General features: G+C 41.7%; 3 protein-coding genes across 8 annotated transcripts; 2 read left to right on the plus strand and 1 right to left on the minus strand.

The window, feature by feature from the left end:
- Nucleotides 1-1,173: 1,173 nt before the first annotated feature.
- Nucleotides 1,174-9,802, plus strand: LOC147046987 (atrial natriuretic peptide receptor 2-like). The gene is made up of 23 exons (XM_085928549.1): nucleotides 1,174-1,218; nucleotides 1,539-1,629; nucleotides 1,762-1,894; nucleotides 2,793-2,916; nucleotides 3,094-3,198; nucleotides 3,292-3,394; nucleotides 3,613-3,758; nucleotides 3,833-3,905; nucleotides 3,989-4,133; nucleotides 4,911-4,997; nucleotides 5,083-5,226; nucleotides 5,533-5,654; nucleotides 5,723-5,867; nucleotides 6,113-6,161; nucleotides 6,242-6,349; nucleotides 6,508-6,627; nucleotides 6,708-6,801; nucleotides 6,890-6,977; nucleotides 7,055-7,194; nucleotides 7,457-7,609; nucleotides 7,690-7,788; nucleotides 8,305-8,396; nucleotides 8,790-9,802. The coding sequence occupies exons 1-23, from the start codon at nucleotides 1,174-1,176 to the stop codon at nucleotides 8,898-8,900; spliced, it is 2,517 nt and encodes an 838-aa protein (XP_085784675.1). The 3' UTR covers nucleotides 8,901-9,802.
- Nucleotides 9,803-9,913: 111 nt separating this feature from the next.
- Nucleotides 9,914-15,372, plus strand: LOC147046988 (afadin- and alpha-actinin-binding protein-like). 5 transcript variants are annotated; one of them, XM_085928554.1, is made up of 14 exons: nucleotides 9,914-10,020; nucleotides 10,848-10,899; nucleotides 11,491-11,611; nucleotides 11,719-11,922; nucleotides 12,196-12,306; nucleotides 12,494-12,629; nucleotides 12,703-12,778; nucleotides 12,849-13,029; nucleotides 13,267-13,411; nucleotides 13,580-13,695; nucleotides 13,762-13,929; nucleotides 14,012-14,129; nucleotides 14,417-14,546; nucleotides 14,634-15,372. In XM_085928554.1, exons 3-14 carry the CDS (start codon nucleotides 11,504-11,506, stop codon nucleotides 14,758-14,760), a joined length of 1,620 nt encoding a protein of 539 aa, XP_085784680.1. In that variant the 5' UTR covers nucleotides 9,914-10,020; nucleotides 10,848-10,899; nucleotides 11,491-11,503; the 3' UTR covers nucleotides 14,761-15,372. The 5 variants fall into 5 exon arrangements, with proteins under 5 accessions (XP_085784680.1, XP_085784684.1, XP_085784681.1 ...); XM_085928558.1 differs by having other exon boundaries at nucleotides 13,765-13,929; XM_085928555.1 differs by lacking the exon at nucleotides 9,914-10,020 and adding an exon at nucleotides 10,300-10,376.
- Nucleotides 15,373-17,867: 2,495 nt separating this feature from the next.
- Nucleotides 17,868-25,882, minus strand: LOC147046989 (vitellogenin-1-like). Of its 2 annotated transcripts, XM_085928603.1 has the most exons (34): nucleotides 25,843-25,882; nucleotides 25,610-25,627; nucleotides 25,279-25,430; nucleotides 24,942-25,193; nucleotides 24,711-24,872; nucleotides 24,485-24,633; nucleotides 24,249-24,399; nucleotides 23,997-24,154; nucleotides 23,752-23,917; nucleotides 23,548-23,673; nucleotides 23,247-23,465; nucleotides 22,912-23,129; nucleotides 22,736-22,833; nucleotides 22,541-22,665; nucleotides 22,365-22,466; nucleotides 22,163-22,282; nucleotides 21,870-22,056; nucleotides 21,684-21,777; nucleotides 21,422-21,607; nucleotides 21,200-21,338; nucleotides 20,917-21,124; nucleotides 20,445-20,839; nucleotides 20,326-20,367; nucleotides 20,185-20,253; nucleotides 19,898-20,104; nucleotides 19,671-19,813; nucleotides 19,457-19,592; nucleotides 19,254-19,377; nucleotides 18,992-19,172; nucleotides 18,815-18,909; nucleotides 18,606-18,700; nucleotides 18,356-18,521; nucleotides 18,089-18,250; nucleotides 17,868-18,013 (listed from the first exon to the last, which is right to left on the minus strand). In XM_085928603.1, the coding sequence occupies exons 1-34, from the start codon at nucleotides 25,880-25,882 to the stop codon at nucleotides 17,916-17,918; spliced, it is 4,983 nt and encodes a 1,660-aa protein (XP_085784729.1). In that variant the 3' UTR covers nucleotides 17,868-17,915. The 2 variants fall into 2 exon arrangements, with proteins under 2 accessions (XP_085784729.1, XP_085784728.1); XM_085928602.1 differs by having other exon boundaries at nucleotides 18,992-19,377.
- Nucleotides 25,883-26,113: the final 231 nt, after the last annotated feature.

Raw genomic sequence — 26,113 nt, forward strand, 5'->3', positions numbered from 1 at the left:
ATGAAAAATGCAAACTGAGCGTGACTTGAGATGGGCAAATGGAAATCTTGAATACACTCAAACTCACCACGCCACTTTGTCGAAATTGACAAAGCGTATAAAACGACTAGAATAGACAATAACAGAGTCCCTTTAAAATAATTTATTGGAGTGCTCGGTCAATTTTGTGTGACCTTTTGCTTCCACTCTGTGGGGTCCACAAGCTCTTAAATGGGAGCAATACGAACCACCTCCAAATTGAATTTAAGTTTAAACAAGTGGCCCAAACGTGTACAGTAAAACTTGCAAAGTGCTTGTAAGAAATAACTCGCTGTAAAATAGGATAAACCACTTTGTTTATTTAACCTTCTGAACTAAACATGCATCCTCAAAAACAAGTAAAAAGACCTCATTAATGTGGAGTGGTTTCCATTCACGAGATGCCCCAGGAGAAGAGTGAGGAGGTTCATTCTCAACTTCCAGCAGGGCTGTCTGCTGCCACTTGCATTTTTTGCAAAGCCAGAAACATGTACACGACTTCAAAGTGTGTGGTGGCAAGCCATTTTATTGCCACTGTCCTGTAATTATGCAGTCTGTGAAGGGCAAAAACTGAATTCTGCTCATTTTCTGGGACAGTATGTTTTCATTTGCTTTTAATCTCACGAAAAAGTGACTATTGGTATAAATAGATGAAGGAACTCTAAAAGCCTCTCGACTGTGAAGTACAAGGGCTAACTACAAGGTCACCATGCCGCCTAGCCCAAAACCACTCAAGATACAAGTAACAATTTGTAATAATGACCAAGCGTAGTTACATCACATTTTCCTTCATTTCATCATAATGATGCTCAGAGAACTTTAAACAAGATGAAATAAGCTCTGGTAAGAAAAAGGCTCCTCCCACCTTTCTTCTACATGTAGTGCTATATTATATCTACTATTTACTAAAAGTTAATACAGATGGATGCTTAAGCTTTGTTCTGATTAAAGTTGATTATAGACAACTCATTTGAAGTCACTTACACACCCTTCATAACTCAAGTTGAATGTTGATTGGAGAGCCACTTGTTCTGATTGGACAATTGGGGGCATGAAATAGGTGGGTGCATCTGGAGAAGGTCATGTACGCACGCAAATGTAAGGTCACTACCTCAGTCAGTTATCCAATGGTCCATAAAGACTCCAGACTTGACCATGCCTCTGTGGACAGCAGCATCCGTCTTCCTGGCTTTCTTTTTGGTGAGTCCTCACTCTGCAGAATTTGTTGGATCAGCACTTTTCATATTGTTTCGTGGATTTCTTATGCGATACCTTTTTCCACATTCAAACTCGCGCTTAATTGCCACTGCCGGTGATGACTGGGGGTCAGTCTCGACTGGGTGAAGTTTTCTTTTTTGATAGATTTTGGATTGAACGGCGTTGAAAATTCATTCATGGTTCTATTGACTCACGGTAGTTATCCATTTTCTTTTAAATGAGCAGAGATAGTTCCTTGCCCTATAAAGGTAATATCTTGCTGTGTCGCACATTATATCCTTGTATAAAAATTATTTGCACAGGGTGTTCATTGTTGGCATGACCTGGACAACACAGAGTACGACTGCTGGCCAAGCAACAATCCAAATGATTACAACATGATAAGCTGCGGTGGTATGTGTTATTTATGAATATTATTTTGATGTACCAACTTTTGTCAAAACACAGTAAGACAGCCACACACAATAGAAAAGACTTAAATATAACAAATAAGCCACTTTAAAGGTATGTATTTGTCACATGTAGGTCTGGAGATGGCTTGGGTGCAGCGCCCCCCGGAGAAAGTCACCAACGGGGAAGAATTCAATGTTTCGTATACAGTCGTAGCCTCAGATTCCTTCTACGACTACGCTGTTAGCAACAAGATTTTCCAGTTCAGGTGAGTGGAACATTTGGAATGTCTGCCGTGCCCAGATTGTTACGTGCATATACACACGTGCACCCTCATGCAGGGGCACACCGCAAAGGTCAACGATTAGGGGGTTTTCTCATAGGGAATTTTTTTATATACGGTAGGTGGAATTAACTGGAATGACTTAAGTCAAGTATAACATGAAGGCAATTGACATGCCAGGTCATACTTTGTAATATTATTTCAAATGTAAAAAAGCAGTTAACCACTATGAAATGTAAAATAATAAAATATGTATTTGAATTGGCACTCAGCATTCTGTGGTTGAATGCGTTCATGTGAAGGGGGCTGATAGCATTAGTCTTAGCATTGTTTTTGTATTCATACAATATTTAATGCAAAGTACTGATTCAGTAAAAATTGTAGTGTATAAATGAAATGGGTGGATGAATGGACGGATGCATAGATAATGAGAAGCCCAGTTGTTGACATGGTGAAGGAAAGAACTAACCCTTAACCTGCACCAGTAATTAGGCACGATTGCATCAGATGTGAAGTTGAGTCGACTCTCAGTCAGCAGCAAGTCGGATGTCAATTGAAAGGGCCCTGTTACGCCAGACTGCCCACCAAGACTCAGAGCAGTCTGCCAAATTGCCAAACAGGCAAAACAAGGTTAGCATGTGGAACTGGCACGAAAATCCAGATGTGCCAGTTTGTATGTTCGTTGCGCCATCTACGACTATCGAGCCCAAGACGTGACCGGGAAAAAGATTCCACGTCGCCTTTCATTTCGATTGTGAGGGTTTAGAATTGCCAGTTTGTGTTGTGACGTTGCAGTTAGACTGACTGACTGACTGACTGACTGATTGATTGATTGATTGATTGATTGATTGATTGATTGATTGATTCTCCCTTTTGCATCCAGTGATGCTGCAGAGGCGAAGAAGTTCTGTCATGAGCATGAGTGTCCATCCAACTGGAACAACGCTAATGAACTCAATTGTTGCGTGCATCACGCCAACATCCACTCGTGTCCTCTGGGCCTCATGGTCAGTGTTGCACAATACAACCTTTAGTGCCAAGGTGTTCTTTTTATTTCATTCATGCAAATTTACCATGGAAATTTCAGAGCTGGTTAAAATAATCTGTCAGATGCAACAAAGTGATATAATATTTATTAGAATATTGGATTGAAATTAAAACTGATAGGAGCTGTTGCTTTACAGAAACAAGGCGGGATCTGTGGGCCGTGGATTCCACATGATGGCAAAATAGTCACTCATACGGTGTCCAAAGCTGGCAAGATAAGCCAGAAGTACTGGACGTCAAAGGTGAGAATTCACGGCTGTTTGGATTATATGGGAGAGTTCACTCTTATTTATAATTTTTTTTTTTTTTTTGCCATTGACACAATTTCCATGCAGGTGGTGCTGATCCACGTGGGCGTCACTTCAGTTATTGCTCATATCAAAATAGGACAAATGCACGCGGCATTGGAATCCAAAGTGCTTGTTGTTAGTGCTCAAGGTCAGTTCTGCATTGTGCTATGTGCTTGATAATACTTCTGCATTGCAGCCTTGATCAGATAAACACATATTTACACCAAAGTACATGCACTGCATTGTTATGTACTACAAACCTGATAAACCAACAGGAATGCAATCTCTTACAATGGAATAATCAAGATTCCAGTAATACTGATGATTCAGCTCGTTCATTTACGTCAATGCATCTGAATGTTCCAGTGTGTGGGGATGATGTCTGTGAGTTGGAGGAGAACTGTCTCAACTGTCCTGCAGACTGCGGCATCTGCCCCATGTCCATGGTCATCAAATTGTCCATCGGTCTCCCCATCGCACTTTTTAGCGCCGGATTTATCTTAACCATGGTGGTGAGTGTGAATGTGTGAGACTCCCAAATTTGCAAGGCCTAAATATGTATTTGTCTTCATTTTCTTCCCCGCAGTGGCTTCAGTACCAGAAACAGAAAATGTTTTGGGATGAAAGCTGGATCATTGACTACAAGAGTATAATATTTGGTAAAAATGCCACCAATAAGGTGTAAAAGTGTATGAAATGAATACTAGGTGGGTAGTTATAACAGAAACAACTTATATTGCAGGAAGAGTGTGCGGTACAGACTTTGGCAGCACAGCCAGCCCTCAGCATGTGAAGAGCACTTCAAATATCAGTCAGTTGACTGACATAACCATATGCACCGGCGTCAACACCTTCTTCAAGCAGGGTTTCATCCAGCCTGGCATCTAGTAAGACCATGAGGGTAGACCTCCACCAAAATTGAACCTGGAGACAGATTGACACTCACTTGCTGGCGATTGAGTTAGATGGATGTACCACTACACTATCAGTGACCAAGTTAACTCCAAGTGCAACAAAATAATAATAATAATACAAACTATACAATTAAATATCAAGCCAAAATCAAACCCAACCGTAGGTTATCTTGATTTTTTATTTTTTATTTTAGTCAGTATTTACCAACACTTAGCTAGCAAACGGCTTCACATGGCTCAAGACAGGTTTGCATTCAGATGTAAAGTGGTTGGAATGCAAAGCCAAAAGAGAAATTGAATTCTTCAAAGTTTTTTTTTTTTTGCAGTTTTTTATTTTTTGTAACCAATGAGAATCAAAGCGATATCCCACACGCCTTTGTACATAGAAATGGTAATTAAATCAGGTTTAATTACTTTAATAAGGTTTTGTGACAACAATTGAAAAAGAAGCCAGCAGATATATTTAACACATCTGCCTTACAGCTCTGAGTTTCGTGGGTGGAATATCAGCACTGTTTTTTCACCTTGTGCTAGTGTGCCTTTATTTGAGCTAATTTGACTTCCTTCTGTTTTACAAAAAGATACATGTAAAGTTAATTGAAGACTACAAGTTGTCCAAAGATGTGAATGTTTTTTTTTTTGTCTATATGTTGGCTGGACATGAATCCAATGTAAGAAACATTTTTATTTTATGCAGACTGCACTCATACAATTAATCCTATTTTTTTTCCCCCAATATTTTCCCATTAGTGATGGCAGAACAGTTGCAGTGAAACACATCCAAAAGAAACACTTTGCTCTGTCTAAAGGTATCAGGAAGGAGGTGAATGAAGTCAGGTGAGGGATATCACCTGTGACATAATGAATCTGGATTTATTTTTCCAATTAGCAACACACAAGAGGTTTATTCATCCCTTTGTAGACAACTGGACCATCCAAATCTCTGCAAGTTTATTGGGGGCTCCATTGAGGTTCCGTATGTGAGCATCATCACGGAACACTGCCCCAAAGGAAGCCTGTCTGATGTCCTACTCAATGATGATATTCCAATCAACTGGGGCTTTAGGTAAGGAACCCTTACATGTATGTCTCCTCAAAAAAGAAACATCACATGTTAATCTATCCAACAATACAACAAAATACCCCAAAAAAGACACATTTTAGAGGGGGAAAAGTGCCCCCCCCCCCAGCGCCGCCAGTGTCCAAGAACTGTAACTAATATTTACCCATCTTGTCTTGCGTAAAAAAAAAAAAAAAAAGCAACTGAAATTCAATCATACTGCCAACAACAAAATAAATATTTGCAAACTGAGAATTATGTTGATAATGAATACAGGACTTGACACTATAAATGTAATGCAATGCTTCACAGACTGTCCTTTGCCACCGACATTGCCCGTGGGATGTCCTACCTGCACCAACACAAGATGTTTCATGGTAGACTTCACTCCAGAAACTGCGTTATTGATGATCGCTGGGTTTGCAAGATCTCTGGTAACATTAACGACAAACAAAATATAATAGTGCAATATGAGAACTAATTTCATGTTCTTCCTGTCTAGATTTCGGTCTTACACTTTACAGAAAGGAGGACTTTGATGCGGTCAGTAATGGGTTCACATGTGGTGATGTCAACCGCATCTACTGTGCTCCAGAGGTTCTTCTGGGAAGTAGCTCCACTATGACGCCAGCAGCAGACGTCTACAGGTTACTACTTGATTTTAAGCATGCACTCTGGGTACACGCTAACCCAACTCTGGGTTCAAAAGGGCCCAAGCCAAAGCTCGGCTATTATCAACACATTTTTTTGACAGGTTGAAATGAGACTTCTAAGTTGTTCATAAATAATTTATGATGGAAACATTTGATCGTGACTTAGTTCCATTTCCATTCTTGTCTACGAGAGAAAGTGGTGTTCAACTGTATTTCCCTTTTTATGTCCTTCCTTTCAGTTATGCCATGATCCTGGTTGAGATAGCTACTCGCTCTGACCTTATTTCAGTGAGTATATGGTGGATGCGTCTTTTTTTCTTTGGATTATGACCTTGATTTGTCATGAGCAGTTGTCTTGATGATAACAGGACCAGGAGGAAGGAACCACGATGGACATCATATGGCGCCCTCCTCTACCTGAACTGAAAGCAGGAAAAAACGATGTGGATTGCCCCAGTCAAGAAGACTACTGTGAGGTATGTTATTGCCTTACACCAGAGCATTCTCACTTTTTTCGTGCTGTTTGAATGAAAGTATCAGGAGCCAAATACATGAAATCAACTGTGCAAGTGTACCCAATGTCGTGTCCTTTGACAACAGAAACTGACTGTATGCAGGTTTAACTCTTTTGCAGCTTATCAAAAAGTGTTGGTCTCACAACCTCACCGCAAGGCCCACGTTTGAGCAAGTCAAGAAGATGCTCGACAAGATGAACCCTCATAAAGTCAGCCCCGTGGACATGATGATGAGCCTGGTATGTTACCCTTCACGTTGATGAATAAAATCAAATTTAAATGGGCTAGACATTATGTCATCAATGTTCATAATCTATAGATGGAGAAGTATAGCAAACATCTGGAGGCGATAGTAGCTGAGAGAACACAGGACCTTCTTCAAGAGAAACAGAAAACTGATCGTTTGTTATACAGTAAGTGTAGAAGCAGCAACTTCCTCATTCCAATCAAGCCAAATCACAGACACTCTTCAAGTTTCAACATCATTTCTTTCCTCTGAAGGCATGTTACCAAAGCCAATTGCCGATGACCTTCGCCAAGGCCAAACTGCAGAGGCGCAGAGCTTCTCAAATGCTACTGTCTACTTTAGGTTGGTTGTAAAAGTTCTATTCAGTGGTGTTTCTCGAGAGAGAGCTTATTGCATGTACCTCTGGTTCTTTGTGACAGTGACATTGTAGGCTTCACCCAACTGTCGGGGGCCAGCACACCCCATCAGGTTGTGGACTTCCTCAACCAGCTCTACACCACCTTTGATGACATCATTGACAATTATGACGTCTACAAAGTGGAGACCATTGGCGACGCTTGTGAGGGATGAATCACTGCATACACTTCAGTCATAAAAGAAAAAAAAAACAAAATAGTGACAAATTGTACTTCTAAAGCACAATGATGTTGTCATTTGGTGGTGATGTTTTATATCTTTGACTCGGGATGCACAAATGATCTCCTGCTCTACACTTGTCTCTCAAATGTGAGACGTAAATACAGCATTTGAAAAAATACATATAGAAATAATATTTTCCTTTCTATTCTTTTACCATCCTTAACAATGGCTGGCTGACCCAGACATGGTGGTCTCAGGGGTTCCCCAAGAAAATGGCATAAATCACGCTGGGGAGATAGCCAGCATGGGCTTGGATCTGGTCAGTGTTTGCCACACGTTCAAGATTCCCCACAAGCCCGACACACAGCTGAAGATACGTGCAGGCATCCACTCGGGTACCTTTTTACACGTAACTACCTCGACTGTATTATTGTACAAAATACAAAGCTTATAGTGTGAGTATTTGTCCTTTCAGGACCTGTCGTAGCTGGTGTGGTTGGAACCAAAATGCCTCGTTACTGCCTATTTGGAGACACTGTCAACACAGCATCGCGGATGGAATCAACAAGTGAAGGTACAGAAGGATTCATTTTCATTTTCAAACCACAAACAGTATTGTTGGAGAGGAGAAGCACCATAAAGAGGACATGCTTCTTTTTTTTTCCAAATCAGTTTAAAGCAGTTTTCATGACACGTCTGATATCTTTCCATCAAAGGTCTCCAAGGGTCATATACACTTTACGCATGCTATCTCTTGTCTTTAATTATCCCGTTTGTGAGGGTGGGCTAGTCTCATGCAACGAAACTAAACACCCCGTTCTAATATTGATGGGCCAGATGTTCGTATGGATTTTATCAACATGATCAGAGGTGGAAATTGGGAATATAACAGGCAAACTTGCAGCTTTTATTTGCAAAACTAGTGCCCAGTGTGTAGAAACACTGTTTGCCTACTGATATAAGAACCACCATAGAAATTGCATACAACTTTGCACTCCCCAACCCCCCTTTATTTATCCGGATACAGCAGCTGCATTTACATTGTTCTATGTGCTCAAATGGATGCATGTTTTTTGTCCTCTTTGAAAAGCTTTGAAGATCCAAGTGAGTGGGGCCACAGCTGACCTGCTTCACATGTTGAAAGGATACATTCTAACCTGCAGAGGGACACTGAATGTGAAGGTAATAAGGGTGCTTGAAATTATAATGAATGAATGAATGAATGAATGAATGAATGAATAAATAAATAAATAAATAAAGTCACACTTGAAGGTATCAACCTGTCTATTTTGGGAGCAAAAACAATTTTGATTTTGTAAATTCATTGTGATGAGATAATAAATGTTGGGTGTGTCCTTCATCTCCTATGCTCGTAACCTTAGAGCTGAGGAGGAGGGGTCTTCTCCATTCACTGATGTTTTAGCTCAGGCATGACCTCAGCTTCTTGCAGCCTGCTCCCCACCCCTTTCCAGCTTGCCTTCATTAAGAGAATTGCTTTATTTAAAATTCAGAGGTACTTGCTTCTCATGCAGTACTGCATCCTCTCTGAACTTGTCATATTTTTGATTTCATCAGGGCAAAGGTGAGATGAAAACCTGGTGGCTCGAGGCCAAACGAGACAAGTGCGCGGATCCATTGCTCAGCGCATCCGAGTTGATAGGAGGTCCCACGCCAGTTAGTGACTGAAGCTGGCCAACATTTCCAAGATGTGAACCATGTGCAGTGATGTTGTGTTGTGCAATAGCTGTGTCAGAAATGATCCGCAGACAATTATGCTCATTTAACAAGATGTTCATTATTGTAGACCAGTTGTGATTTCCTGCACTGCATCATACATTAATGATGAGAGTAATAATATAGACAAATGTAATATATATAGCCTCCTATTTATCTGCTGCGTTACTGAACAAGTGTTACCAATGTTGTAGCATTGGTCTTGGTTGCCAGGCTAGTAAACTACTAGCACGACAAAGTAATGAACACATTGTTGAATTAAAAACTCCTGTTACGTCAGGATTGCAAAATATTTATTAAAGTGTATTAATTTGTGACATGCATAATCCTGTGTACAGCAGTTTAAAACCAGTTTAGATTATGTTGAACACAATTTTAATTATATAGTATTTATTTATTTAGGTATTTATTTATTTTAACAGCTGTTTATCATATATTCTACGTACTGTATAACTTTATTGGGGGTTCAGAGATATTATAATACAATAGTCAATTTAGATCTGATGTCATGTCTTTTTGGTGTGTAGTAATAATAAAAATAAAAATAAAAATAATAAAAATAAAAATAATAATAATAATGATAATAATAAAAGACCATTTGTACCATACAGGGATCATCGGTTTACATTGTAACGTGTCAGGTTTTTCATTTATTTTGATTTAATTGCACAGTTGTTTTTTCACACCAATATGTACCTTAAGTATGACGTTGGTACCGTGTTGGGCTGATTCGAGTTACGCCGCTGCCGTGTTACGCGGTTCCGTAGTAACTGAGGGTTCTGCATGGTCACACAATAAATATCGGCCCATTTTCACCTTTACACAGTTTATCTGCTCATTTAATTATTTAGACGTTTTATGCACACATACTCAAACGGAAACGTGATTTTTAAAAACTAATAGTAGCTTTAAGGAAGGATCAATCTATGAGCCAATCCAAATTGTTGTTGTACGTTGCTGAGCGACATGTCAGCCAATCCGCGTGTTTTATTGCTTTGCGTGCTATTATTCGGAGACACTTGGCTGCAGGGCATTTGAAGTAGAGCGCTGAGCGAGAGAAAATTGCCATTTCGTAAGTATATTTGTTTTCTTGTGGTTGAAGCATTTATAATAAGCATCAGATTGAATCAATATCGAATTAAGTTGATAAGACGTCGAGAAATTGGGCCGATCGTACCTGACGCGACACCGACACCTGCCCACACGACCTCACTCAAATTGCTCTTAAAAGTTACAAATAAACACAACTTGTGATGATTGCCCAAAGATGAGTAATTACCTCATGTTTGTTACCTCGTATTAAAGCACGTCATGGTTATGACAGTCTGATTCAACAGATTGCGTCGCATTTGTTACCTTCATCGTAGTTTCATCTTTACAAGATCACCATTGTAAATTAAAATAAACAACATTCAGTTGACCTATAAGGTAAATTTAAAAACTCTACTTTGTGCTATTGTTTAGATTGCTGTGTTATAATGTATTTATAATACTTCACAATTTAACATTGTCTTGCGGAAATATGAATTAACCTACAGTGACCCCTCACTGTGGACTATTGAGCAATTGCATAGATTTTGTTTTTCAGAAAAAGACACCTGACAAATATAATTGACAGATGAAACGAAGCTTTAGTGAGTGGGAATTATTGAGTGTGTTGTTGTGCAGATAAATCACCATACTGCCTGTCTGGGATTAGTCTTATCAGCTAAACAAAAGAGCATTGAGATAAGATGCTTCTCCCAACCTGTGAGCTGTTAAATCGTTCACCTGCACTGACAATACTCTCAAAAACAATTTAGAAAATGCTTTCCCATAGATTTTGATGGCTTCTTATGCAATGGCAAAATGGTTGAGTTGGTGAATTTGTCGTTCTGTTTTATCCCTCCTGACCTCCAGACGCAGTGCTTCAATGACTGGAATGTCACTCATGTGCTCATCTTGACTAGCTGTAAGTTAGAATCATCAACTTTTTGCTACTGTTGAATTTATGAGCTCTGTTAAATTCTGTATGACAGTATGAAGTTTTCACACTAAAGTTAACATCAAACAGCAGCTTTTGAAGTCTTTGTTGCATTGTTTCACATATATTGTATTGTTTCACATACATTTGTGTCACAAAATGCAAAATACAAGATGTGAAAACACTCGCGTCCTCTTAAGTTTGTTTCCACAAGGATGCTACTGTCATGGATTATGATGCGTCATAATCAGCCCACCAATAAATTAATTTGGATCAGTCACCTAGATTGTGTCAACCGCTTTCATGTGCTTCTTTTCTAGCCAAAAGCCAATTATAGGCTGTTAAGTCTATTAATAGCCTGCGTGTGCGTCTACATTTGCCAGCAGTAACCTCAATTGCTTGAACAATGGAACTTATGAAGGAAACAATATATGTTCTGTAAACCGGTTTTGTTCAGATTTACAAACAGCTTTTAATTTTCTCAGTCAAAATAATGATCAGAGGAAACTGTTTCAAATGATTTTAAGTACCAATTCAAGCTATTTTGTTCATAATAGTCACTGTCAATGACGTTTGCAGAACACTTTGCTTGATGGGCCAATTGGACCAGTCACCGTTGCCTTTGCACAGAAAATCCCACATGTTCACGAACTTCTGCACTGAGCACAACGTGCCAGAATGTGTAACACATATCAATCAGGTTGGTGACACCCTAATACGAGATGATCAAAAAGACAGTACAGTTGGGATTAGCTTCTTACATTTTCCACAAATTGTAAAATTATTTTGGCTTCCTCCATTTCACAGGAGTTGTTATCACTGGGACTTCCACCAGTATGGACGCAGTCGGGCAGCAGCTCGGACATGAATATCGTCTTGGTACTCAACTGCATGTACGACCTGCTTCAGTTGCACCGCAGAGACCTCCAAACCGTGGAGAACATGGAGATGGAGCAGTTGAAATCCAGCAACAATGTGGACTCACTGCAGCTCACCATCACGCGGTTAAAGGTGATTGTTAAACCTAAAATAGGTCCCCACCTACTCTCTGCTGGTGGTTTAGCGCAGTAGTACGCCTCGAGCTCTACACCTCCCAATGAAAAAATAAATAAAAATCATCTAACTCCAAAATATGTCCTTGACATTGACTGTTTTCATTCACTATTCAAGTCTTTTCTTCTGAAGTGCACACTTTGCCAAAAACTGAGCTAGGACTGTGTTGCCATGTTAGAATTTACAACTTTGCTTTTAATTGACTCTCTTAATGCTATGTTGTGTTTAAAGGAGCAGCTTGAAATTGTCAAAAGAGAAAACACCGGGCTTCTTGAGCGGGAACGACAGCTCCAGCTGAAAGTGAAGACTTTGCAGAATGGCTTGAAAAACGACAAGGAAGAGGTGCTTTAAGACTCTTATGAACGACACATGCAGCGGTCTGAACAAAAGACGACGCTCAAGTCTTGTAAATCCCTTCCGTACTGTATTTGCCACCAGTTATGCAGCATCGAATGTAAAAGCCAGAAATTACATTAAAAGTCACATGGCAAATCACACCCATTGACCACGTCCAACTTATATGTTCCAGATTCACAAGCTGCAGAACATTATCTCCAGCCGGGCCAGCCAGTACAATCACGAGATGAAGAGGAAAGAGAGGGAGTTTAACAAACTGAAAGAGAGACTCAATCAGCTCCTGGTTGACAAAAAGGAGAAGAGACTTGGTTAGATATCTTGATTTGCACCATCACCGTATAGCTAAGCAATGTGCGGAAGATGACTTTGTGTCGCTTTTAGCTATTGATGTATCAAACAAACTGGAAAGAGCGGATGGCAGGCGGAGCCTTTGGAAGACTGAGAAGACGCAAGCAAAGTAAGTTGCATTGTTAACACCAAACAACCAGTCAAAGCATTAATCTTGCATTTCGTGTGTTTCACTGCAGGCACGAGGGAGAGATGTACAAAACTCTGCTAAGGGACTACGAGAGCAGGCAAAGGGATCTACTGCTAGAAAATGCTGAATTGAGAAAGGTTTTGAAGCAGATGAAAAAAGAAATGATGGGCATTCTCAGTTCCAGGAGGTCAACTGACAAAGGGGACAAACAGGACAATGGTACTTTAGAAGTAAGTTAAAAAAAAAAAAAAGTAACTTTATTTTTATGACACGTTTCACAACAAAGAATACATATTAATGATGATAATAATACAAACAATGAAAGCAGTGTATTAAAGAAACTAATTATTGATACTACCACCTATAAATAATGATTCTTTATTGGAATGAATCCCCACAATAAACTGGTACACTGTCTAATGAGCAATAAACTGGATTGACAGAAGAGGATGCATTTGTTCCTACAGGTGGACTCAGATGTGGAAGAAGGGATTGATTCCTGTCAGGAGAGTGTGGAGCTGTTTAGTGTTCAGACCCGGGAGAAGTTGACCAACAGTGTTGGACGTCAGTGGCGAAGACTAAAGAACCACATGGAGAGACTGGACAGCCAAGGTAGTTGCAGTCTGACCGTAAAAATCCCCTTCTTTGCATATCGTTTTTCTCGATAAAGCGTACATCTTTTCTTCTGAGCGCCACAAGTCCACTTTAAAATAGAGAGGCGGTTAAAAGATTTGGGTTCAAGAAGCACAACTGAGCATCTTTTGTCATTAACTTTGACAGATTACAGCGAAGACATTGATAATGGTCCTCAGGAAACATCGAATGAAATGGACAAACTAAGACTGGAGGTTCGGCAGTGTCAAGACTACATTCAGGAACAGCAGCACCTCCTGCAGGTAAGAAATTTTGTTTGTTGCGGGATTGTCAAATGCTCTCTAAAAATGGCCCGTTCCCTCTGGTAGCAGAAACTCGGCGCTCAATGTGTGGAGTCGTCTATGCTGGGCGACTGCCACGTGTTCCAAGAGAAGGATCGTCTCCGAGACGAGTGGAAGAACTTGGAGGATCAGAAGAAGAGTTTTGAGAGGGAAAGGAGGAATTTCACAGAGGCAGCAATTCGACTGAGTCAAGAGGTGATTACAAGAGGTGGCACCAAAATGCATATTGATATTGAATCATGCTGAGCATGCTTATTTTTCTATCCTGTTTATTTAGAGAAAGACCTTTGAGGAAGATCGCGCCATGTGGCTCAAACACCAGATTTTAAACTTAAGCCCTTTTGCTGACTCCAAGAAACCACAGAGGTCAAAGTCGCAATGCGCCTTTCAGATGTGTGAGTCTCTGGTGTGCATGTGATGTATGCGTATGTATATGTATGTGCGTATATGTGTATGTACGTATACGTACGAGTATGTGTACAAATGTATGCATATGTATATCTACGTATAGGTGTATATGTATATTTCTATGTATGGCTAAAACAGAAATTTGATGGTATATAATATTTGGAACTTTGACTTTCCAAAATCATTGTCACTATGCCCACTTTTTCAAATGGGACCAATAAGGCAAACCGATAAAGCATAGTCAGTCAATATTGTTTCCTGATCTCTTCATTAGCTGAAACGGAATCCAGTAGAGCATTGCTTCCAGAAAGGTCCAGCACCTCCCCCACCCTTGGACACGCACCAAGTGTAGCATCCTCCACATCAGACCTGCTTCACACACTCAGCTTCATTTGTGAAAACAGGTAAACCTGATGCAGATTTTAATACTGGATGGTTGAATGTCCCCAAGTGAGTGGCTTGTGATGGTCGATGGTCTGATTTTTTTTCAGCTCAACCAAACCCAAGAAAAGTGAAGATGCGGGTGACACCAGCTTCTTAGCGGCGAAGCACAAATGGTGGATGAGCGGTGGCGACCATAGCAACCTCACGCTCTCATGGGAGCACGGCTCAATCTGAGAAGTTAATCAATAAGGATCAGTTACAATGTTCACTCACTGACTCGTGTTTAGGAGTCTCTTAGCTAAAATGAATTCCAAAGTATTTACACCTAGGGGAATATGTATGTATGTGTATGTACGTGTATTGATTTCAAAGGAATTTTGTAGGACTTGGTTAGCTTCCCCCCCCCCATTCAGATTATTCCTATATAGATTTTATAGAGAAATGTTTTCTTTTTGTACTTTTGTGTTAAGATATCAAAGCCCCTGACTCCCAAGGAGGTGCACAGTACAAGAAAGAATTCTGTGTTAACGAGATATTGATTATTTTATGTTTCATTTAGTCCAATCATGGATGAACATCCTACACTTGCGGATATAAAAGTAACTTTTTTTTTTTGTCTGATGGTATGAGACTATTTTTCATCATCAGATATTTGACTAAAAATATGTGGTTAAAAAGCTATGCAAGTATCAAAACAATGGCTAACAAAATGTCTATGGCTAAGATATAGAGATCATGAGAGTACATTGGAAACTGAATTAGAAATATAATAAAATGTGCTTTGAGAAACCATGATCAGGTTGTTTCACTTAAAATGAAAAAAATAAAATGCTGCAGTCATATGAACCACTTGCTGACTGTCTTTTTTTTTGCATCCGGTGATGGACACTAATTGATGATTAAATGATTCTACATGAGGTAATTATTAGTTTATGTTTATGATCATTGCCTGATGGGAGCTCAGCATCAGCTGTAATGTGATGTTTGGATGCTTTTTTCCCCAATAAAGTGGCCTGTAATTAGGAACACCGGAAAATGGTGGTTTACCTAATGGAGTGTCCGTGTGACGTCACGGATCAACCAGCCAATCAGAAAGTGGGGGGTTGTTCGGGTGTGGCACTTTTCACTTTCACTTAAACCTTTTCACTAATGAAGTGATTAGGTACACCTGTGTCCGTGTGACGTCACAGATCAACCAGCCAATCAGAAAGTGGGGGGTTGTTCGGGTGTGGCACTTTTCACTTTCCGTTAAGCTTTGGCCATTATTTTTCCCTAATGAAGTGGCCTGTTATTAGGTACACCTGAAAATGGTGGTGTACCTAATGGAGTGTCCGTGTGACGTCACGGATCAACCAGCCAATCAGAAAGTGGGGGGTTGTTCGGGTGTGGCACTTTTCACTTTCCGTTAAGCTTTGGCCATGATTTTTCCCTAATGAAGTGGCCTGTTATTAGGTACACCTGAAAATGGCGGTGTACCTAATGGAGTGTCCGTGTGACGTCACAGATCAACCAGCCAATCAGAAAGTGGGGGGTTGTTCGGGTGTGGCACTTTTCACTTTCACTTAAACTTTTTCACTAATGAAGTGATTAGGTACACCTGTGTCCGTGTGACGTCACAGATCAACCAGCCAATCAGAAAGTGGGGGGTTGTTCGGGTGTGGCACTTTTCACTTTCCGTTAAGCTTTGGCCATGATTTTTCCCTAATGAAGTGGCCTGTTATTAGGTACACCTGAAAATGGCGGTGTACCTAATGGAGTGTCCGTGTGACGTCACAGATCAACCAGCCAATCAGAAAGTGGGGGGTTGTTCGGGTGTGGCACTTTTCACTTTCACTTAAACCTTTTCACTAATGAAGTGATTAGGTACACCTGTGTCCGTGTGACGTCACAGATCAACCAGCCAATCAGAAAGTGGGGGGTTGTTCGGGTGTGGCACTTTTCACTTTCCGTTAAGCTTTGGCCATTATTTTTCCCTAATGAAGTGGCCTGTTATTAGGTACACCTGAAAATGGTGGTGTACCTAATGGAGTGTCCGTGTGACGTCACGGATCAACCAGCCAATCAGAAAGTGGGGGGTTGTTCGGGTGTGGCACTTTTCATTTTCCGTTAAGCTTTGGCCATGATTTTTCCCTAATGAAGTGGCCTGTTATTAGGTACACCTGAAAATGGCGGTGTACCTAATGGAGTGTCCGTGTGACGTCACAGATCAACCAGCCAATCAGAAAGTGGGGGGTTGTTCGGGTGTGGCACTTTTCACTTTCACTTAAACTTTTTCACTAATGAAGTGATTAGGTACACCTGTGTCCGTGTGACGTCACAGATCAACCAGCCAATCAGAAAGTGGGGGGTTGTTCGGGTGTGGCACTTTTCACTTTCCGTTAAGCTTTGGCCATTATTTTTCCCTAATGAAGTGGCCTGTTATTAGGTACACCTGAAAATGGCGGTGTACCTAATGGAGTGTCCGTGTGACGTCACAGATCAACCAGCCAATCAGAAAGTGGGGGTGAGGGCGGGTGTGGCACTTTTCCCTTTCAGTTAAGCTTTGGCCATGATTTTTCCCTAATGAAGTGGCCAGTGATTAGGTACACCTGAAAATGGCGGTATACCTAATGGAGTGTCCGAGTGACGTCACTGATCGAACAGCCAATCAGAAAGTGGGGGTGAGGGCGGGTGTGGCACTTTTCACTTTCACTTAAACTTTTTCACTAATGAAGTGATTAGGTACACCTGTGTCCGTGTGACGTCACAGATCAACCAGCCAATCAGAAAGTGGGGGGTTGTTCGGGTGTGGCACTTTTCACTTTCCGTTAAGCTTTGGCCATTATTTTTCCCTAATGAAGTGGCCTGTTATTAGGTACACCTGAAAATGGTGGTGTACCTAATGGAGTGTCCGTGTGACGTCACGGATCAACCAGCCAATCAGAAAGTGGGGGGTTGTTTGGGTGTGGCACTTTTCACTTTCCGTTAAGCTTTGGCCATGATTTTTCCCTAATGAAGTGGCCTGTTATTAGGTACACCTGAAAATGGCGGTGTACCTAATGGAGTGTCCGTGTGACGTCACAGATCAACCAGCCAATCAGAAAGTGGGGGGTTGTTCGGGTGTGGCACTTTTCACTTTCCGTTAAGCTTTGACCATGATTTTTCCCTAATGAAGTGGCCTGTTATTATGTTTGTGTGCCTAGACCTCCAGTGTGAATTAATATAATAATAATAATAATAATAATAATAATAATAATAATAATAATAATAATAATATATATATCTAATAAGATGCATTTATGAAATCATGTTTGCAATTTAATGAGTCCACAGCAGCAAGATCGTTTTGAGATGCAGTTTATTTAATATTACATTCAAAACTTCGAGACGAAGTGAGAGACGAAAGATTTCTATGCGCACTGAGTGCAGCTGCAAGCAAGGTGGGCTTGGGTTGTTTCCCTTCTATCCACGCTGTAGTTGTAAAAGTCCTGGGGGATCATGCTGCGGTCTGTGTACACAAGATAAGAACATTATGAGAAGATGTTTTATTCTTCAGCGGCTTCATAATTTGTTGAGTACTCACCAGCTGGCTGACAGTGGAAGCCAATGGTGACGGCCGTGGTCTTGACAGGGGAGCAGCCATCCAGACAGCGCAGTACAGGCTCAACAGAGAAACATTTGGTCTCCTGACCCTGGACATTCACACGCTTGTCCAGCTGCACAGACTTAAGCTTCATGCGACACTCTGGAAAGAAGTGAAAGTTCCTTCTTACAGTTACCACTTTATTTGTTTCAAACGTAAGGCAGATTCCTTTCCTTCCAATGGAATTTTTGATGTATTGTATCTTACGTGTGGTGTCCTTGCAACTTTCGGCTGGCAGAACCCAGGAATGAGCAAAGCTGGTGGGGTTCTTTGTCACACGTCCGTTGGAATTGCGGTATTCCTGTCTTAGCTCCCCATCAGCCTTTCCACAAAGTCCACAAGTCTGTCCCTTAATCCAGTCCACAACTTTAATCTGCATGGAAACATGGAATCAAGCATTCAGTCACATGGAAATCTGGTGATCATCAATTAAAGGTGAGCCTTTTAGAAGTTTTACCTTCCAGGAATCCTTGTTAAAGAAGACTTCCTGAAGTCCCAGGCCTGGGGCGTAGACAGAGATGCCATCTTCATTTGGTCTGATCTCAATCTTAGCTGGAAAAAAAAACAACAATTAAGAATTTCTTTGAATGGGTTGTGTTGAAAGGACTTGATAGTATTTGTTTGTAAGCCAGTGTGACACATTTAAGGGTAATGATGGTGAGTAACCTGTTGGGTGCTGATACGGCAGATTGCTGGTGGGCACCTCCCTTCCGTTAACCTTCACGACCACATCGCTGTCCTTCAGGTACAGGTCGATATCACTGAAAAGGTAGAGTCATATATTTTTTATATTTTTGCATTATGATTGCTCATTAAGTTCGACGTATTCTTGTTTCAACTTACATGTCAGCGATTTTCACGTTAATGTGGTTGCGCACATCGTCATCTTTCCTCAGCAAGACCATGAACTTCATCTCCTCACTGCAGTCCTGAGCCAGAACTTGGTAGCAATACTGAGGCATCTCATTCTTGAACCTCCTGTCGTTGAAGGTGGTCACTGTGTCACCGCTCAAGCTACATTCAGCTGGAACAGAAGAAGAAGAGAAAACAGTTAAGTGCACAATTAAGTAATCGCGGCTAAAATGTTTTAGTTGCTGTGTACTACCTGCGCCAGCCTTGGAGACCAAATAACGGACTTTATCAGCCAGGTCGTCAAAAGGTGTGAGTCCTGTAAACTCCTCCAGCGGCAGAGCAATGGGGAGACGCAAAGCCAGTTTATAGATGCTGCGCTGTAAACAGAATCGTAAAATTATTAGGAATGATGTTTTGAAACAAGTCATTGTCAATCCAGAACTGTATCATTCATACTGTTGGTGTCTTGAAAATCAAATCCAATGTCCTTTCAGATGGGGCAGCCACTGTGAATGACAACTGCTTGACGCTGTTGTCGTCCTTTCCTCGAATGAAGCTGTCCATTACGTAATCAGGAATGTATTCATATGCCCTGTGTTGGAAGATTTTAGGACAGTTAACACAACGTTCAGCTGTTGTGTTATGTTGTGTTGCAATTGAGCTTGCATACTTCTTGGCATAGCGTTTGAAGGTAGATGGTAGTTCATTCCATGTCATTCTGAGGCGAGCTGCTGGGCTTGGACCAAGAAGACCGGTCTCAGCGGTGACTGTCATGTCATACTCTTTGCATGCCTCACCCCAAGCCAGTTTGCCCTTTTGAGACACATAGATATCATGTAGCAGTTGACAAAGGCACGGGTTTTTGAATTGGAAAGGTGGGGATGGAAATTGTCTCACTGTGACTTTGTGCTTGCTGAGCACAACACCATCAGCACAGAACCTCCAGTTGTTCTCAGCGGCCAGGGCAGCCAGGATAATCTGAAGTCGAGCATTAGTCTTGTCCGCGTAGCCAGTGATTTGGTATCCCTGGAGCTTGCCGTCGGTCCTCACAGCTTGCAGGATGACAACAAAGGCGGGAGCAGTGTCACTGCCAAGGAACTTGTTCTAGAAGAAGAAAAACAAAAGATTAGGCCAAAGATTTGAAGTATGAATGATTATTATGTTCTAAAAGATCTAGTTGCAACCTTGTTGTAGATGGCCTCAAAGCTGGAGGCGCTGCTTCTGCTCCTCCTAGAAGATCCGTTATCTTGGGACTGCAACAACATGAGAATGTAAAAATGAAATTTGAACCTTCATCAACGTGACCAAGCACCATGTGAACATACCTTCTTGTGGTTCCTCTCGAAGGTGCGCTTGAGGTCAACTCGCTGTGAAGAAGATGAAAATAATTCAGAGACTCCGTAGTTGTCCACACAAACCAAAAAGTCGGTTTTGGCATACTTACCGCCGAGATGTGACGACTGGAACGGGAGGAACGAGAGCTTGCGCTGAAGAGGGATTCCAGACTAGATGCAGAGCTGCTTCTAGTATACCTGCTGTGTCTGCTGCTGTGTTTCCTGCTGCGGCGGCTGGGGCGACTGCTGCTGCTGCTGCTGCTGCTGCTGCTCCTGCTGCTGCTACTGCTGCTGCTGCTGCTGCTGCTGCTCTTTGAAGATGAGGAGGACTTGCTTGAAGAAGAGGAGGAAGACGTGCCATTCAGAATTTTTTTGAGCCTCATCAAGACTGGTCTTCCAGCAATGACGTCATCTTCAATCAGACTGATCTTCTTGATGATCTTCTCTGCGGCCTTTGGTCCAACTTGAACCAGCATCTCCAGTCTTTCAATGGATTCCTCTTCATCTGAGATAAACATGAAATTAGTTCATTGCTTTCCAAATCGATTCTAAGCGTGTTATTTTGAGAATTCTTTCACTTACTGGGCTTGACTGACAGTGAGGCGGAATGCTTTCCAGCCAATCTGTACATTACAATGTCCCTGATAAACGCAGCATTGGCCGTGGCAACCTTGACACAGCCCTTCAGTCCAGTTCCGTAAGCTTGGAAGCAGTACTTTTTAGAAAATGCGCGGCTTCTGAAGGGTCTGGAATCTGCCATGTCATCTTGAATGATCTCTGAAGATGCACGCTATTGAAAGGAAGACAGGTAAATGGCAGTCTATGTTTCAATAGATGTGTTCCTGTCTGATATTTAAAAGCCTACCACGGTAGCAGACCAAGAGGACATCTTTGAGGTGAGGATCTCCCTTGAGTCTGGTCTCACGTATTCGGCAGGAATGAGGGGAGTCCTTCTGGCATTAGGAATATCTTCAACGTTTCTCACCACAGCAACGCTCTCAACACTGTCAAAGGATCACAATCTTGGTTATGTTACCCCTGTCAAATTGAATACTAGACTGTGTTTAAAATGAAAGTCATTTCTTACTCGACAGCCACAATTTCTTCAGGTGCAGGAACAGGGAGAGCCGCAAATTTAAATTGACCCTCGTTGATGTCAAGTCTGGTTGAAATGGAGGCTGGTACAATGGCGTTGATCTTGGCTCTTGAGTAGACAGTAGCCTGGAGAATTTCGGTGTTCACTCCAATCACGGCAAACACGTTTGCAACAACGCTAGAAGGAGAAGACGCAATTCAAATGTGATGATCCGAAGGATGACGTTTGACTTGATTGTCAGATTGGTATGAACCTTGGTTTGATTTCAGCCATAAGCTCAATCTTGGTCTTCAGGAGTTGGCGGAACTGGATGGGCTCTGGCAGGGCTGGAGTTGCAGTTGCCCTCACTACAAAAAAAGTAATTTTGTTTTTTCTCTTGGGTTGTAACTTCATCAACAACAACAGAAGTCGATAGAGGAGTTTGAAAGGTAGTACATACCTTTGAAAGATGCAGCAGTCACAGCAGCGGCGTACAGGCTGAGCTCCATTGGGAATCCGGCAGTCGTTGGCATGATGCGCCTCACTTCAGTTGCCATCACGGGCTTAGCAGCGTGGAAAGAAACTCCTGACAGTAGAGATTTGATAGCGTCCCGACCAAGCTCCTGAACATACGACCCTTTGGCCAGCTGGGCAGAAAGAATGCATCTCAATGCAAAGTCATTGTAAGTCATTTAAGAATTGAACCCCCCCTCGGTTGCTATTGTTAAGTCTAACAAGTTTTCAACTACTTACCGCGACAGCCTGGTTGATCAAGTCCTGGTTGATGTCGGCGAAAGCAATTTCTTGTCCGAAGAACCTGACATAGACGGAGGCGAGTGGCTTGCTGTTGGGCATGGCCCTCCAGTCAGACAGCTGTTGGAGCCAATATAAAACCCAATTTAGGACAGATCTGCATTGTATGGTATCTACTATCTGAACGGTGTTGATGGCTTACAGCTTTGATGACACGCTTCATCTTAGTGATTCTGTTCACATCATCAGCCAAGGCGTGGTTTTTCAGCAGAGCCTCCTGGAGTCCCTCAGTTCTTACTCCAACCTAGCAAATTGTCAATACTGTCAAACTGAATTTTTACTCTAGTAATTCATAGTCAATCCATTTTAGAATATTACTTCAAGAACATCAGCAGCAGCTCCAGCAAGGTAGGCACTGGTCTTAGCCACAATGGTTCTTGGCAAAACGGTGGCAGCATCATTGATGTAGAAAGTACTGGCAACAGCTCCAAGCATCAAGGGGTCTGGGGTAAATGCATTTAGTTAGCAGCAATAAGCAAATTGTTGGCACATCAAATACTGTATGGCGCTTACTGCTGTAAAAGTCCATCTGAATGGCCCTGCTGAAGCGGAAGCTCAGTCTGTCCAGTTTCCTGCCCAAAATTTTGACTCCGACGCTGCAAGCAGAGGCGCTGTAATAGAATTGCTAACATTAGTTTGCGTAAGACAAATCAGACCATGAACACGGTGTGTCTCGAGACGGCTTTTACATGGAAGCATGGTTGGGGTTGGTGCTTCTGGTCAGGGACTTCATGTGAGAGTAGGTGAAGCTGGCCACTTGCAAGTTTTCCTCCATCTTGACAAGGTTGGCAAGACTTGTCACCAAGCCCACCGGAGGCCGTGTCTCGAAGATAACAATGCACGAAAGCATGCGGAGCTCAGGGTGAAGAGACTTGTCCATGTAGAGCTGAAGAGCCAGTTCCTGGACCTAATTTAATGTAGGGAGGTTTAAGTGGTTAGTTCGGATAATAATGAAACCTCCAGAGATGACCTCAGGTATAGACGGCATCAACGTAGGAATGTGTTTGAAGCATTGCAGGTATACCATGCGTGGTTCCTTCTTGGCGATGTTCCTCAATGCCATGATTGCTTCAGCATGAACTCTGGTGGGTAGGCTTTTAGCTGGGGTGCCATGAATGGGAAGGACCTTTGTGATTGGCTTCAGGCTCATTGGATGGCCAGCGTTACTCAACACCTTCAAAATGGAAATGATTTGCCATGTGTCGCTCTTGGAGATAGCCTCGGCAAGACGGTCGTGGATGGGCTGTTTGAGAAAAGGACAGGATTGATATATCCCTCATTCAGAAATAGGATTAACCAGACAAAAAAATGCGAGGTCATTTCACCTTGACCAGCTCAACAGGGCAGACAGTTCTGTTGGAACAATATTTTGAAATCATGGTACCATAGCCGAGCCACACAATCTCAGTCAGAGCTGGGTTCTTCCTGATTTTGATGTTGTCTCTCAAGCTCTGGAAGAAAACAGATCTTGAAATGTTTCTTATTCAATCAAAACACAACATCACGAGTGTGGGGGCGGTTTTACTCACCTCGTACAGCTCAATGACTTCCTTGTTGGCGGTCACCATATGAACAGAGGCAATCAAAGCTTGAGCAACCTCATAAAGTCTGAGTTCATCAGACTCAAATTTCTGAACGATGAATCTCAGAGCAACAGGAGTTCCAACGGAAGGAAGCGCGTCCAAGATCCATTGCCTGGAAGATAGGCATAGGTAAATTCCCTTTTGCCTTTTTTTTTAATTTTTTATTGCAGAAATGCTAATGAAAAATGTACCTGTATGCAGGTTTTGTCTTGTGCTGGCTCCAGAGCATTTTGATATCTTCAAGTTTGGCCATACGAAGAAGTTGAATGAGCTCCAAAAATCTAAGAGGGGCATCATCATGGACCCTCTCGACATTGTTAGTGACGATATGGTTTAGAACCTCGGTGATCTATAAAGAAATGAATGTTTATCATTAAATGTGCTAGGAATCCAATTTCTCCTTGTAGACTTTGTTGATCTCCCCCTAATGTTTAATGACGTACCTGAGCTTGAAGGTTGGTGATTTTCACAAGCTGAAGGGGTGTTTGCAGCATCTCTCTGGAGAACTCGTACCGGAGGGATCCACGTTGACGATACTCAGTTTTCACGGGCACGATGGGACTATTCTGGACCTCGACGAAAACCAAACGTTGCCTTGGGAAGAGTGAGATAAAAAAATATATATATAGTCACTGCTTGGTAGTTTCCTAACTTTGTTAAAGATCTTTTTTTTTCATACTTGGTCTCCATCTGAGCAGCTCCGTTCATCTCTTTGAAAGGTGTGAACTCAATCAGCTCATTGACAGATGCTTCCATGATCATGACACCATTGGGAACGGACTTCAGAACATAGTTGTATGCAGCTCCTCCTTTGAAGTTCTTGGAATCCTGGAGGACAAACAGTAGCTTTAGCACATCACTGTGTTTCTCTACCTATAATTATTTTAAATATTGATTATAGTTACCCGCTGACACTTGTGACACGACTCAGTGTAGGCCAACCCGATGTCTAGTTGAATCCTTTCCTGACAGTGACTCAGATCCCTGGTCTTTGTCAGGAGGATGCGTTCAGCCTTTTCATCTTCATTGATGGCATAGAAAGTCTTGCACACACCCTGAGCTCCGGCCTTGGAACAAAAAAAGGCATGTTATAATCTGCTGTGATATGAGACATAAGCAATGTAAAGTATGTTTACCTCCTGCATCTCGTAGACATTTGTTGTCTTTTTCACGTTGAGCTGCAGGACGTTCAGGATACCTCTGTAGATGTTCAGCACCATGACTGGGACTCCTTCGGGTGCAAACATCTTGCCGACAACACCGTTGGAGTACTCAAACTTGATGGGGATCATAAGCTGAGGTGCCAGGACTGAAGTCAGCTTGGTAGCCGGCGTGAAAGCATCCTTGGGCCAAACACCGCTGTACTCGAAGAACTCGGGTTCAGCGAGCTGCAGTTTCAGACACCAGTGTAAACCATTCTGCTTTTCTCTCAGAGGTGTTGCTTGAATATCATACTGCTCGATTGTACTTCACCTTCAGCATGAACATGTTCTGGTCAGTGGCGCTGATCAAGACTTTGCTGCTCACTTTAAGTCCGGCTCTCGCCAATCCTTCCTCCGGTAGACCGCCAAGAAGCAGTGTCTCATATTTGTACACATAAGTCTTACCGGCAGCAAAGTCAGGGGCTAAAAAAAAGTCAACGTGGTTATTGGCACATGCCCAGATAACACTTTTCCATACATTAGAATTGGGTTTTGTCAAAACAGTCTTTTTGGCTTTGCAATAAAACAAATGTATCAATCCATGCAATGAATGTTTTGAATGACAGGCATGACCTATTGTTTGTGAAAATTGTTAAACTTACCAAAGTTATGCTGACAGGCTAAAAGGAATAGAACAGAAATGGCACAATTAATTATATAGTTAATCAAAATGTACTATTGGTCTAGAAATGCAAAAAGACTTTTTAGTTAATATCAAATTAAAATAAACTAAGAAACTCTGAGTTAGAACATCCCCTGATACAATGATAAAATATATAAAAGAAATAGCTAACAGCATTCTTAAAAGAGAACGGAGAATAGGAATGAGACTTACCCGCAAGGGCCAGAGTCAGGGCAAGCACAACCACTCTCATGGCTGATGGGTCGTACTGATCTGCACTCACAAGCAGCCTTTTATAGCAAAAAATTGTGCTGGTCAACTATTTACTTGGTCAAAGTCAAGCATCATTTGTAAATATTTGCTGTCTTCTTGATAATGTGCCATCAGAAGAAAATGCTGCATTTATCCATCCATCCGTTATCTGAACTGCTTATCCTCATGAGTGTCGCGGGTCACCAATGATAAACATAGTTACATTTATTCA

This window comes from Syngnathus leptorhynchus, chromosome 13 (assembly GCF_054491065.1).
Source record: "Syngnathus leptorhynchus isolate UIUO chromosome 13, UIUO_Slep, whole genome shotgun sequence".
NCBI lineage: Eukaryota > Metazoa > Chordata > Actinopteri > Syngnathiformes > Syngnathidae > Syngnathus > Syngnathus leptorhynchus.